At 39.0% G+C, this 14,589-nt stretch overlaps 1 protein-coding gene across 7 annotated transcripts in view; it reads left to right on the plus strand.

Annotated features, from left to right (window-relative positions):
• Positions 1-9,744, plus strand: part of nfic (nuclear factor I/C) — a 120,643-nt gene extending 110,899 nt beyond the window's left edge. For all 7 annotated transcript variants that reach the window (XM_024003929.2, XM_070447568.1, XM_070447569.1 and 4 more), the window contains one exon: positions 216-9,744. In XM_024003929.2, coding sequence (XP_023859697.1) covers positions 216-236 — 21 coding nt within the window. In that variant the 3' untranslated portion in view covers positions 237-9,744. The remainder of the gene's footprint in view (positions 1-215) is intronic.
• Positions 9,745-14,589: the final 4,845 nt, after the last annotated feature.

Consider the following 14,589-nt stretch of genomic DNA (forward strand, 5'->3'; position numbering starts at 1 on the left):
AGGAGAGATGATAATAATATTAGTAAACGGTATGGCAGAAGCATAAGTGGTGGTTGGTGGGTGTGGTGCATGTGCACTTGATGTAGACATAAAAATCTACTGTTTATCAGCATTGTCGTCAAATATGAAAATGTAGAGAACATTCTTTTTCTTTGACTATCATATAACCATTTCTGCAATTCATGTGTAAAGTGACTTTTCTTTCTTTCTTTCAGTCCTGGTACCTGGGGAACTAAACAACACAAGGATAAGCGAAAGGGGCAGGGACACATGGATTTGTGATTCAACACTTTTTGTGGAATTTAGAAAATTGCAAATGAGATGCAAGAGGGAAAGTGTATATATATATAAATATATATGTGCATATATATTTATGTATATCAACATAAAAGATGCTTCAACACACCTTTTTGGAATGCAAGACAGAGGCCGAGAGAGCAACGCCAAGGAAAGAAAGAGAAAAAGTTTGTGCAGCCAAAATGAACGGTGGGGCAGAGACATGACCCCATGAACCTCCCCCCTGCCTCCAGGATAGTGCCCCTCTTCAACACCCCCTCTGCTACAGGTGCTGCTTCCTCATATATGCAAAATAAGTATCCTTTATTTTCTCAATCAACAAGAAAGAGAAGAATCCAGATCCAGTCATTATACTTTTCCACACTTCTTCGGAGACGGTAAAAAACAACTCTTTGAAAGTAGTTAGGGGAGGCTGGTCACGCATGGTCAATAACCTCCCTTCACCCACGAAAAGTCTACTTTTCATCCAGTTTTATTGACAATCCTGTATCTGTGTCAGTTACTTTGTTTAAAGAGTGGGGTATTTTTAAGATTTCATTTAACACAGCCCATTTGTCATGTTTAAAAGTGTCTTCTATAAGGCACAGTGATATGCACACACAATCAAAAGGATCAGTCTTTAGAGCAGTAGAGAGCATTGTAAAAAGACAGGTACTGTAACAGGTGTGTTAGTTTTCACAATAACTTAAGATGCACTTTTGTGCCTGTCAACTGTTGTCTGTTTGTTTAGACATTTGTTTGTGTTTGCATACGATTCAAACATAATGAAACCTCCTCTTCCTATCCTTGCCCCACTCTTTAGTTACTATTGCATAACGTTTGTATTAATGTAGATAACAGGAGTTTATTCTGCATAGTGACAAAGGGAGTACAAAAATAGTAATGTCACTATTGAGACAGTATTGGGTGTAGAGGGGAGAGTTTTTCTTTTTTGTGTATTTAGTTTAAATTGCATTGGACATTACAGGCATTGCACTACTAAAATGTAAATGTTTCCTTTTTAGCAGCTATCCCTTGGCCTAATCATATGAAATGTTGCAAGTCAGAGGTAGGTTTTAGGATTATGTTGTAGAAACTACTATGTTGTGTTGCTTTGGTAGCAGGGTACAAGAGTTATGAGTGTTGGCTTTCTTGAGCTATCGATTAGGATCAGAACAATCCAGCCCTATTGTGTTTCAGATATTCTATACTCATCTAGAGGACGTTTCCTTGTGTATGTTGAGGTACAGGGAATCCTGACAGGTTTAGGTAATCGCACCCTTTTGGATCTCTTTCTACATTCTGTGTATCTAAGTCACACTTTTATTATCTTACTCATGCTGTCTTTATATAATCGAAAACAAAAGCAATTTATGAATCTTTTTTTAAAGCAGATCACATACTTTGGATGAGTCGAGAAGAATGTGAATGATTTGATCATTAGAAGCGTGTCTGTAAAGGTAACCATTGATTGTGCCACCACCGACCCCAGACCTAATGGTTGCTAAGCCAACGGCACTGCATGTATCCATGTGTGCACATGGCATGATTCTGGCTCATTGATGACGGGCAACTGACTGACCAGCAGTGTCCATCACCAGTCTATTTGTTCAGAACGTTCTTTACAGGATTTGTCCTTGTCTCATTTGCTAATGCAATGTTTGTGACAACAGACTTTGTTGCAGCATGTGTTGGGATGAATGGAGATACATATTTATAAATTGAAAACATCAGGGCTTAAGACTCCTCAACCAAGCCCAAACCATATATACAGCCATGAAAAGTGCCTAAGACATAGCAAGAGTTCTTTCTACATTTCTTTGTATTATTGTTTTGGTTTGTTTGAAGTACTGCAAACATTAATGAGCTCTAGACAGGCAACAKATGTGGTGGGAGAGAGAGATGTGATGCACAGAGGGGGAGAAGTTATGGAGAGCTCACAGCCCTAACCTGTCGCCAGCCAAATGCACCTTCCATGTGTTTTTCTGAGCACAGGCTTCTCATTGGTTGTCTGCTGGGGACAAGCTAAGAAAAGACAAGTATAAAACCCTGCTATCAGCAATGACATAATTAAACCAACATATCAAAGCTATATACACACACACACACTGAACATAAATGTAAACGCAACATGTAAAGTGTTTATGAGCTGAAATAAAAGATCCCAGAAATGTACAATACGCACAAAGAGCTTATTTCTCTCAAATTCTGTGCAGAAATGTGTTTACATTCCTGTTAGTGAGCATTTCTCTTTTGCCAAGATAATCCATCCACCTGACAGGTGTGGCATATCAAGAAGCTGATTAAACAGCATCATCATTACACAGGTGCACCTTGTGCAGGGGACAATAAAAGGACACTTTAAAATGTACCGTTTTATCACACAACACAATGCCACAGATGTCTGAAGTTGAGGGAGCGTGCAATTGCCATGCTGACTGCAGGAATGTCCACCACAGCTGTTGCCAGAGAATTGAATGTTCATTTCTCTACCATTTCTCTACCATAAGCCGCCTCCAACATTGTTTTAGAGAATTTGGCAGTACGTCCAACYGGCCTTGACCGCAGACCACGTTTATGGCATCATGTGGGCAAGTGGTTTGCTGATGTCAACGTTGTGAATTGAGTGCCCCATGGTGGCGGTGGGGTTATGGTATGGGCAGGCATAAGCTACGGACAACGAACACAATTGCATTTTAACTATGGCAATTTATTTTAAGGTATCTGTGAGCAACAGATGCATATCTGTATTCCTCATGTGAAATCCATAGATTAGGGCCTAATGAATTGATTTCAATTGACTGATTTCCTCATATGAACTGTAACTCAGTAAAATCTTTGAAATTGTTGCATGTTGCATTTATATTTTTGTTCAGTGGAGAGAGAGAACACAGATGCAGATATGGCTCATTAAGACAGATACACTTCTAGGAAATAATGTCCATACACGCTGGTTACGAAAAGCTAACCTTTAAATACGGCTTTGCAATGGAAAACATCAAATTTGCGGTGAGTGTTCCAATTCACATCTGTTTTTTAAAAACAGAATACCTACAATGACTTGTTTTAAAGGTGCTCATATGAAATTATACTGATATATATTCATGCATGGTGCTTTCAAAAGAAAATAATGAGATACTAGCTCTATTGACCACCATAATGCTGACATGGGTGCATGGCAGAAACTCTTACTACCCTTCTGAAGCTGCCCCCCCTGCCCCCCATAGCTCTTCCCTCTAATCTTTGGAACAGAGAGCAAATAATACTGATGGGTTCTTACCTTTTTACCTATTTGTTTGGATTTTTATTCCCTATTGTTAACTTCTATTTTGCACGATATTTTATATAACACATTATGTGCCTTGCCTTTAGTTAAGAACAATAATACATGATACAAATTATGTAAATTCATTTCTCTTTTTGGTATAACCGGTAACACTGCAAAATGACAAAAAACATTGCTGCATGTTTGATTGCTTGTCATTATCCAGTTTAGATGAATACAGTAGTAGATTAAAGTAGTGACAGATTGCGATTATCGAGATGGGGTATTTTCAATATTTTCCCTTTCTGTGGTTATTATACAGTAGTATTTGTCGTTCCATCACATGGAAACCTTGCTACAATTGAATCTTGTTAATTTCTTCGTTTTTATTGACTCTTGCTTTCCCTTTCATTATGTCTTCCAGCTTGGTGTAATATGTGAAATATGCAATTCTCGCTTCCTCTGCTCAGCGTTTGCTTAAGTTGTATTTTGCCCCCTTTTTAAAGCTCTTCTTCAATGATAAAGAATGTGCTGCAAGAATTAGAGAAAATGTCCAAGTACTCCAATTCAAGATGGAGGTCAGGGTAGAGCGCTGTGAGGGATGTGTTGTAGGTGATCACGCTCCTAGCACGGAACAGAGCTGTAAAGCACTGAGATGGGCTCACATTTCCCCCAGCACCATGGCAACTTCTGCCCCTGCAGACAATTTTTGGCACCAAATGACCAGAACTGAATATGGGGTACATTTTGTCCCACTATTTTGTTACATTACAACCTGCGAGTCTCCTATACGCAGATAGGCAAATCCAAGCACTTTAATAGCTTTTCAAACAGGAACATCTAAAAAAATTATGAATCTCTATCCATATGCTAAAACAAAGGAAATTACTCATTTGGAATTGTTTAAGGATAAAGCTGAAGCTTCCGAGACAAATTCTTTACATGGAATGCTAACTGTCTTATTATGTCGTGTCAGTGATGAGCAGGGCACAGTGCTTCACATCTTTGTTTTTGTTTGTGTGTTTCATGGGTGTATGAGAGAGAAAGGGATTGAGATCGTGTGAGTGTGTGGCTAGATAGCCTCACCTACCACAGTACTTTGCTGGTTCTCAGATTGCACATACATAAATCGGCCGATAGCAAAGAGAGAGAGTGTATTAGGTGTATTCAAAAACACTAGATGTGGATTTCACTTCAGAATACTGAAAACGAAAGAGAGAGAAAAGGATGGGGTATTTTAGCACTACTAGATGGAATTGTCGGAGGAGAGTAGAAATGTGTGACACAATAAACTAGTGCAGTGAGATGCAATAATGACATGATAAATTCCCCTCCTCAATTTTATACCTTGTGATTTAGAGTTACATTTTTGCATCGCACTGCGTTTTCCATCGGGTTAAGGGGTCAAATTATTTCACTGGGAATATGCACAATACCTGGATGTTATTGAAATTAACTGATGAAAAATCTGTTAAAAAAAAAACAAAAAAAACAATTGAAGGTTTCATAGCACTGGCTACAATAGAATGTTAAGCTTTATGTACAATGTGTAGATTATTATTTTCATGTTTAGTGTGTAGTTACATTTTTAGGTTCTCCACATTTAGGTCCATTGTGTGGAATCTACAAATCCACCTTATGTTGTTTTGAATATTAGCCCTTCAGAAGTATAGACTGACCTAGTCAGAATCATGGTATAGAGAATGAAAACAGAAAATCTGTTAATAGCTGTTCAAATTACTGAAAGATGCCAAGACATTTGTTTTTTTATTAGAGGGTAGATTATAATTGATAATTTCTTACTGCGTAGTGTAATGGGAGTATATTGAATAAGAGAGGATATTGTGTATTTTTTTCAGCAGGGTCAGAAAAGGCCATGTGAAAGTTTGTTATGTAGTGTACAGTATTGTTTCTGCAATAGATATTGCAATGCTGGTAGCTATTGAGAATTCAAGTAAAATGGCAGAACAAKAAGTATTGTTTACATCAATGTTTCCTAACTCCAGCAGCTCCAACAATACATATCTTTGTTGCATACCCGGACAAGCACCCCTGTTTCAACTTATCAACTAATCATCAAGCCCTCAATGAGTTGAATCAGGTTAGTCAGGGACTACAACAAAAATGTGTACTGTTGGGAGTACTCGAGGACTGGAGTTGGGAAACACTGGTTTGCATGCCCTTCTTAAGATCTTGGCGATGACGGTTTATGTGTCCCGGTTCACAGTCCCAGGTTGAAGTGGCGTGCTGTAGCAAAGGCATTCCATCAAATCCATACGATCCTCAAGCTAAACAAAATGCTGCCGTCATTCAGCAAGCTAATTTATATTTGTTTAACAGGACATGTGGTGAGGCAAGCGTCTGCTCCTGATCAAAGAACTCCCACGGTGTGGGTTATGTCCCTGGGGTCTGTCATGTATCGAAGGAGGACAAGGCCAACTGACGTGTTAACCATACACACAGTACAGTCAGTGGACTAGTTGGAACACAAGGCCCATAATCAAGTCATCACATTTGCCTCCTAGATTTCAGCATGGAGTCCAATTACTGCTGTAGTACTGAGGGTGCCAAAGTGCTAATGTTTGGTTGCGCTGGAGAATGCTCAAGCTTACTGTAAGTCGACTTATTTGGCTTTTCAAAAAACTACATTTGGATGTTTTAAACACACAATTCATGGAAATAGAGAAAKAATCCCATGTAAAGTTCCCCTCTGGTTCTACCTGTACAGTAACAGCAGACGCTGGAGTCTCATGACATGTTCTGTGAAGATTTGCACTGCTCCACACTCACCTCTCCAGTCCAGTTTACCCTCCAGCCTGGGTCTGACTGGGACACATAGGGACAGGGGTCTGACGCCACGGTAGTCTAGCCAGCACAGTGGTCCTTCAGCACACCGTCTTCTTTTTTCATTCGCTTTTTGTAACTAAACTCGGCTATACATTATATTATTATGACAGCGACATAGACTTTTGTTTTCAGAGCAGGTGTTCCCCCCCACCCCCAACACTTTTTAAAGTGGCCACAGGTGATGGTTGAACTTACTCTGAAAGACATTAATATGCATTCGATACTGATGCATGTAAAACATTATCTTATTATATTTCAAAACCCTTACTAATATTTTTGTAGTGATTATTATCATTGTGATTATTGTAGGATTATTACATTTTGGACACATTATCCTGTGTATAAATGCTTACAGTATATCAATGAGAATGAAATAGGCAAAATGTACATACCATTTTTTTTCCTTTTTTGTATAAGAAAGTACATGTTTATGTTTGTGTTTAGATTTAGTTGTTATAAGCTTGTGGCCAAGCCACAAAATATAAGAATTCCTTCTTAGGGTTCTGCTATGGTTGGTATGAGCTCACCACCAATGCTGCATGCCTTTTTAAACAAGGTACCTGTATTTGGTTTTATTAACCCTGAAACTTGGACTCCAGTAATTTCAGCATCACTTGTTGTCATTTTAAACAGAGCCAAAAGCTTCAGTAAGCCTCAAGGGGATATGCAAATTCCATTGCCATTTATTTTTCATTTTTTCCACAAGTCATCTAGCAGTTCTGCACTTCTTTTTATTTTAACTGTTGCTGTGCAAGCTTCAAGATCTCAAACACCTTCCTTCTATTTGGAAGGTTGCACTAAATAACCTGGTATTGATGTTTAAGGAAACTTCTCAATATGTGCTTCTCTGAAAATATTTCTCAAGCTTAACCTTTGAGATGTAGGAATTGTGTGTGTGTGTGTGTGTGTGTAAGAGAGACAGAGCAAGATAAATTGAGAAAACAGCTGCTTGTAACAAGCTAAGAATATTATTCACCATATTTTGCCCCTTTTATTGTTTATCGTTAGAGAACTCACTGAGTACATCATTTGAACGTCCACCCCGGTGGTACATTTTTAGACATCCATTGAAGATGTTGAATTGGTTTGTGGGATTCGGGCTTGTAAAGATATTTGAATCAGTCCTAGACAAACAACGGCAGGGCTGCCAGTCATACTAGTTTTGCTGCAGTCCATACAAAGTGTGGTCACAGTGTGTTTGTGTGTGATTTTGTCTGAGGGTTTGGTCAGGAAAGGCATGTGTGCAGATGAAGCACATTCGTCTGGTAGTGCAGGTGTGAGGCCCCACACTGCTCCGAGTGCCTTTCTTCAGCAGCGCTGCGTTGTTGTGAATGTTACTCTAGTTTTACTCAAGGACGCACTGCTCTGCTCCACCCAGGGACTTGCTACTGATATGATGTGAGGGTGTGGAAGGTGTGTGTGGTAGCTCGTGCTGCAGCCGCACTGCAACGGGTATTGATCAGTATGAGTTTATGAAAAGAGAAGTCTTTACACATGGTGGCAACACAACGTTGAAGATTAGAATATGAAAAAAGTTGATTTACTATATTGGCCTATGATTTTCCTTCACGGTTTTTCAACGGATCTAGTTTATCTTTATGCAATTGGTACAGTATATAGATTAGAAATATGTCATTTATAGTCTGTGCAACTATTTCGGGCAGGAACTCTGAATTCTCCCTATGCAATTAAGGGCTGGTGTACCCTGACAGGGTAAAGACCTGGGAATCTGATACCTATTGATATTCCTTCATAAGTTCGTAGTAACTCAACCATCACTGTCCAGACTCATGCAGATATTTATTTACCTACAATTAGAATCGGGACTGGATTAAAATGGTCACAATTCCCATTCAAGTGTCAAGATTATTTCTTCAGAGAGCCAAAATACCTAGCAGTACACCAGTCCAAAGTGTGGAATGACCAGACTTGTATGCTTGTGAGAGTTTTGGGGGAATCAGTAGATGGGAAGCCCAGATCAACGCAATGATTTAATGATCAGTTAGTGGAGTTTTTTTTAATGCAAACTCAAAAATCGCAAATGAGGAGACGAGTAGTAAACAGTCTCCATAATCCTCATGTATGAAGAGACATGGAGCACAGAATAATGGAGACCAGGCCACAACTCTCAGATGTGTCACAACATAGTTTTTGTGGTGAAATGTGCTTATGTTCACCCAGTGGATAAAGGTAACTGTTTTTAAGTTTGGTCTATATATTTTACTTTCAACAAACCAGCAGGTAAAAAAGCTAACTTACATAGATGTGAATACTGAATACCAAAAATGATTTAAACAAGCAGTGCCTGTCATTTTACTGCTAATTTCATTTATTTGTGGCCATTGCCCTTTTCAAGCTCTGATGTACATAGTCTTTGTACTCTAAGCTGCTGGGGGTCATTCTGACTTTGTGTGGGACTCTGTTTGGTGCCTGAGCCCCACTCTCACATTGGCCTCTGCTCATAGCTTTCCACACAAACTGTCACAATGAGGTCCTACAGTACTACAAGGTGAAGGGCACCCACTGGCCAATGGCCTTTGGCTATGGAGGTGAAAAGCCATACAAAACAAGTGCAGTTATGAAGATCTGTTAATGTTATTGATAATCACAGATTCACTGACGTCAGGACCAGGAAGCCCCACCCACACAATAGAGGAAAGAACAAGGCGACATTTTAATGAGGGCTCTTTTTACAAAAATTAAATTCTTCAACTGCTTGGCGCGCCAAACTTTTCTTGGCAATTCTATATTACTTTCATCTTGTTCTGGACATGTATGTTGATTCCATCTTTAAGCATGCTGTTTTCTCAGTGTGATGAAGTTGGTTGGGTGGAGGAGGAAAGAGATCAAGATGATTCTCAGAGAACATTCTAATGCAGTGTTACATTTTAAGGTTTTTTGTTTTTCCTCATTATTCTTTACAAATATTACCATAGTAGTTATTCATTAATCGCTTGCTTGCTGCACAGACATACACACTGCACACCAGGAAAGAGCATGTGGACATTTAGTTCTGACACATCCGGTAGAATAGAACAGGAAACGGCTTCATAGCGCACACAGATCACTTTGAACTGCTTGTGATTTTATTTTCCTTTTTGAAACTTTTAGTACAAAAGTATCAGCAAATGTCGGTAATAAAACTTTTCTGCTAATTATTTGAAATGACTCTCATACAGGAAAACTAAAGTTGCCATGTGTTTTTGAACTGGTGTGGGAGAAATTTACAGCTTTGACAATATTTCATTATAACATTGTATTTAGCCATCGCTGTTAGCAAATACATTACTGGAAGTGAGTATGTTTCCCTATGCAAAAAAGTATAAAAAATAATAAACAAGCTATGCTACAACTCAGTGATATGTCCTTGTCATCTTTATATTTTCATTGTTCATATCAATTACATGTTCAGTAATGTCTGCCTTGTAATTCTTTTAACATTCTGATTTRATATCTGTTCGTTTAATTCTAGTGATCTTGACAATATATCATCATTGAGGGTAATTGCAATGTTATTGATTTTGACAATGAGGAATAACTAATAAGTGACTAATTTGAAGCAGCAGTTTTCCTCAACTGTTGAATGTGAAATCTCATTCATTTTGATTCCTCAATTGAAATTGTCTGCTCTTCCTCAATATCTATTCTCTGCTATAAAAACTTGTCCTTGAACCAACAAAAGCATTTGCCTTGGAAGGAATGCACTTTGGAAGGCTTTCCCGGGCTGGAGGTCGGGAGTGGAAGAAGACCTGTGGGGGCGTCTGGCTGTATGGAACTGAAGATACTGTGAACAGAGTTCTGATAGAAGCCAGTGAACTCCAGGGAGTCAGTGATGTGCCTGTGATCTCTGGCCTTGAGGTTAGGAAGCCCAGATGAGGCCAGGGCCGGTTGGCTGACAGAGCAGACACTACCCAGACCTAAAGATAGGCTAATTATAGCACCTCTGGCCCTGGCCTCTCATAACCCCCACACCTCCTGGAACGTTTTGGACACAGAGAGGAAATACTGTCATTTCTTGGACGGTAAATGTCTCATTTGGAAACGTAATGATGCATTAAATGGTAACTGCCAAATGCACATACTGTATGCATAAGCATACACAGTCTGTAGGCAAAACCAGGGGAACATTTTGCATTGGAGTGAAAAGTTTATTAGCTGACCTTTCAGTGTTTTTCTCAGTCATCAACTGTTAATTTATCCAAAATAGTTTAAATCTGATTTCTACTTAAAATCAATTACTTATTAGTCAGTTACCTTTATTTGCCTTGCAATTTCCCAGAGAATGATGTCATAGTACATTTTAAAGTATGCAATCTCGTGTAATGTTTAGATGTAGGATCTTCATTTAATCACTCCTTTGTTGCTGAAAAATTTCCTGCACTGCAGGAAATGCAAACCTGTAGTGTATCAAACATTTTAAAAGGCGTCTAAAGTTTTAAATTTTCACTTTAAAACGTCACACTTGATTTGCCCTAATGAAAAATGTATCAACCCCTACAAAACATCTCCATTAATTATAATCCACAAAATAATTCACATTTCCTGTTACTGCGGGATTATTTTCCCGCTATAGCAAACTGGCTCAAATTAAGATCCTACATCAGTATGGTCACTTATCACAGCTACTAGACTTGTTATGAATCTCAACATTGTGGCAGTTTGATGGTTTTACCTTGGCCGGAATTGTACACTGGCTGCTTTGAAATGGTTCCATGTAAAGATGTTAGCAGGCATACAGTTTAGTTATGCTTAGTTTGGTGATGGGGGCTAAGTGAAACCCCACACCATTGCTGTATAATACACAGATTAGCAGTGCTCCATCTCTTTGTGTTGTTTTACCTACATAAACTAAAGAGTACAAAGCATTGGCCCATCTCTGTCCTTGGAAAAATATACTAACAATAGCATGTAAATCACTGGCAACTTCTACACCACTTACCTCAGGAGGCCAGCAGAGCAGACAATGAACTATAATTCTAGAAGAATAAAAAGGAAAGCTGAACACTTGCGGTTTAAGGTATGTTTTCAGTTAGACTTGGCTGCAGGATTTGACGCACCTGACTCTAATCATTCCTCAAGCCATTACCCTCAATATAAGTTTGTTGGAACCAAGCTTGGAAAAACACAATTTCAGTTTTGGAAAGGAAGTCAAATTTTATTAGATTTTAATGATTCACAATAAAAAAATACCAGCAACACATTTGTGAAAGGGTGAGTGAGTGCAGAAACGCTTTAGTTGAAGGGGTATCACATAAGTTGCATACACACCACAGAAAGACCAAAATGAAATAAACATAAGGGGATCCCACTGGGCACAGACGTCAATTCAACGTCTGTTCCAYGTTGGTTCCATGTCATTTCAATGAAATGACATGGAAACAACGTTGATTCAACCAGTGTGTGCACAGGGGGAAGTTTGTACCCCACTAACTCATTTTAACTTACCCTGAGTCCGATTACTTGAAAGATACTTAAGAATGTAGAGTGCAATTTAGGACATGGGCTTTAAAAAATATAAGTACAATGTCCTTATGGAAACATACTAAGTAATGGCTCGAGCAATCTTTCCTCTGCTCCAGCTATCAATGCGGGAGACAATAAAATAAAAGAGAACCGGAGGAGAACAGCTCAGAGAACAGAAGTGGCGCCAAGTGTGAGCAGGGTTATGAAACAAAGCCATTGAATGAATGACTAATGGGGCGACTCCCCTACAGACATAGCCATGAGCTGTAGCTGTTTCATACTGAAATTACACCGTCCACAGATCCAAAGAAAACAAATACCTCAGAGACCAAGTCAGTTGTTTTTGCAAAGGCCCCGCGCTGCATATAGATGAGAGAGAATTGAAGACTGATTCATAAAAACAATTACTTACAAAGTAACATTTTAATGACACTGCTGCGTAGGGCCTGCTACTAAGACAGTCTTTAGTTTTTTTATTCTACCAGGTAAATTGACTGAAAACACATTCTCATTTACAGCAACGACCCGGGGAATAGTTACAGGGGAGGTAGGGGGGATGAATGAGCCAATTGGAAGCTGGGGATGATTAGGTGGCCATGATGGTATGAGGGCCAGATGGGGAATTTAGCCAGGACACCGGGGTTAACACCCCTACTCTTATGATAAGTGCCATGGGATCTTTAGTGACCACAGAAAGTCAGGACACCCGTCTAACATCCCATCTGAAAGATAGAGGGAAAAAAACGTCACACCGGCCTGATCACCAAGTATTTACACAGCAGCCTGGTGCTTCTCTGCTGCAATTGTTCTTGGCTTCTTAACTGTTATGACTTCAATTATCACTATACTGTAGACTTTACAGAGAAATCCCTGGGTGAACTCGCTGCCTCTTTGCTGTTGATCMTAGTTATCATACAAATATAGCCTTTGAGTGAAATAGCATTTCCTGGTGTCAATGTGATGGGAGAATTTGATGACTCTGCTTGGGGCAGATACGGGGTCAGTGCTTCAGGAAGGGTCCAAAATGAAAACTACAGAGGTTTATATTAGGATTGGAATACATAGAGAGATTATTCCATTCCACGTTGTTCCTTTTGTCAAGTGACTGCTTGCTGCAACAAGTGAGGCCGTCTACAGTATGAGTCTCTTTTATACACAAAGAGACTAAAAGCTTATATGTCTCCTTCTCAGGATAGGATGACAAAACTGCTCCTCTGATTCTAAATATGAGGGGATGAAGAGTGTGTTGCTCTTCTGGCTCCAGATTAAACAAAGACCACAAAAGCACCAACTACTGCCAGGAAATATGAAGTTGATGCCGCAGTTGAGCGATGCAGTATAAAACGTGAAATTTCCACACATTGTAAAAATGTCAAATTTAAAAAAGGGGTATTTGATGCACTGCAAAAGGAAATTGTGTAGGAGCAACAGCCAGATCAACCAAAGATAAGTCCCGTCTTGATAGTCACTGGTTGGAGTAACTGGAGAATGGTATGGAGTGGCCTAATCACAGTTCTGATTTACACTAAATCTGCTTGAAAAACAGGCAACAAAATGTGACCATGTAAAGGGAGTAGAAACTTCCTACTTCCAATGTACATAATGTACAGAATATATATTATATTGTTCAGAAAACCCCATTCAAGAAGGTCCATGCTTGGAGCTGGACCAGGTTATTCAGTGGCTCTTTTAATTACAGTGGTTTGTTTTTGTGTGACTGTCAACTATAATGAAAAGGTCATTTTCTTCCCCCTTGCTCTAATCTGCTTGTCTATGCTTATGAATTTAATAAGTCAATTTACAGTATGTGATGTGAACGCCTTGTAAAAACACTGCGTCAACTGCTTCCAGATGTCCAAACAAAGGCCAGTATTCCCCTGAGACTCTCCTCTCTGCTATATGATAGCAATTAGGTCACTAAATTATATGGAGGCTGCTGGAGGAATAGCATGCATTAAAAAGTTACCCTTGCTTGTTAACAAGACTCTGGCAGAGCATGCAAAAGAGTGTTGAGGACTCCTTTGAAATGTGTCCCCTTGTCCCAGAGTCCTTTGTGATGCACATGACTCTGACAGCATTGTTAGGAGACCTATAAAAGTACCGGAGGTTTTTAGAAGGTTGATAGCATGCATGCAGTTGCATGTCAGTGTATACATATCTGCTAGTTCAGTGTATACATATCTGCTAGTTCAGTGTATACATATCTGCTAGTTCAGTGTATACATATCTGCTAGTTCAGTGGTATACATATCTGCTAGTTCAGTGTATACATATCTGCTAGTTCAGTGTATAGCTCTAGATTGAGCTTTTCAGGATTGTAAAATGCTTCATGATAGTCATTATTTCATTGCTTCAGAGGTCAAAGCAGAGTGTTTACTATGTTGAAATTCACCCATACGTAGATACCCACTGGGTACAAACTGGTTGACTCAACGTTGCTTCAACATAATTTGTCCATGTATTGTGGAATCTACGTGTAAAATACATTGGATAAAAAAGTCAATGTAAACTGTTGTTTTGAGGGTGAAATTTCAACCACAGAATTATTTATTTTATTTTATTATTTAAAAWWWWTTATTTCACATTTATTTAACCAGGTAGGCTAGTTGAGAACAAGTTCTCATTTGCAACTGCGACCTGGCCAAGATAAAGCAAAGCAGTTCGACACATACAACAACACAGAGTTACACATGGAATAAACAAACATACAATCAATATATACAGCATGTGCAAATGAG

The sequence above is a fragment of the Salvelinus sp. IW2-2015 genome, linkage group LG16 (genome assembly GCF_002910315.2).
Source record: "Salvelinus sp. IW2-2015 linkage group LG16, ASM291031v2, whole genome shotgun sequence".
Classification (NCBI taxonomy): Eukaryota; Metazoa; Chordata; class Actinopteri; order Salmoniformes; family Salmonidae; genus Salvelinus; species Salvelinus sp. IW2-2015.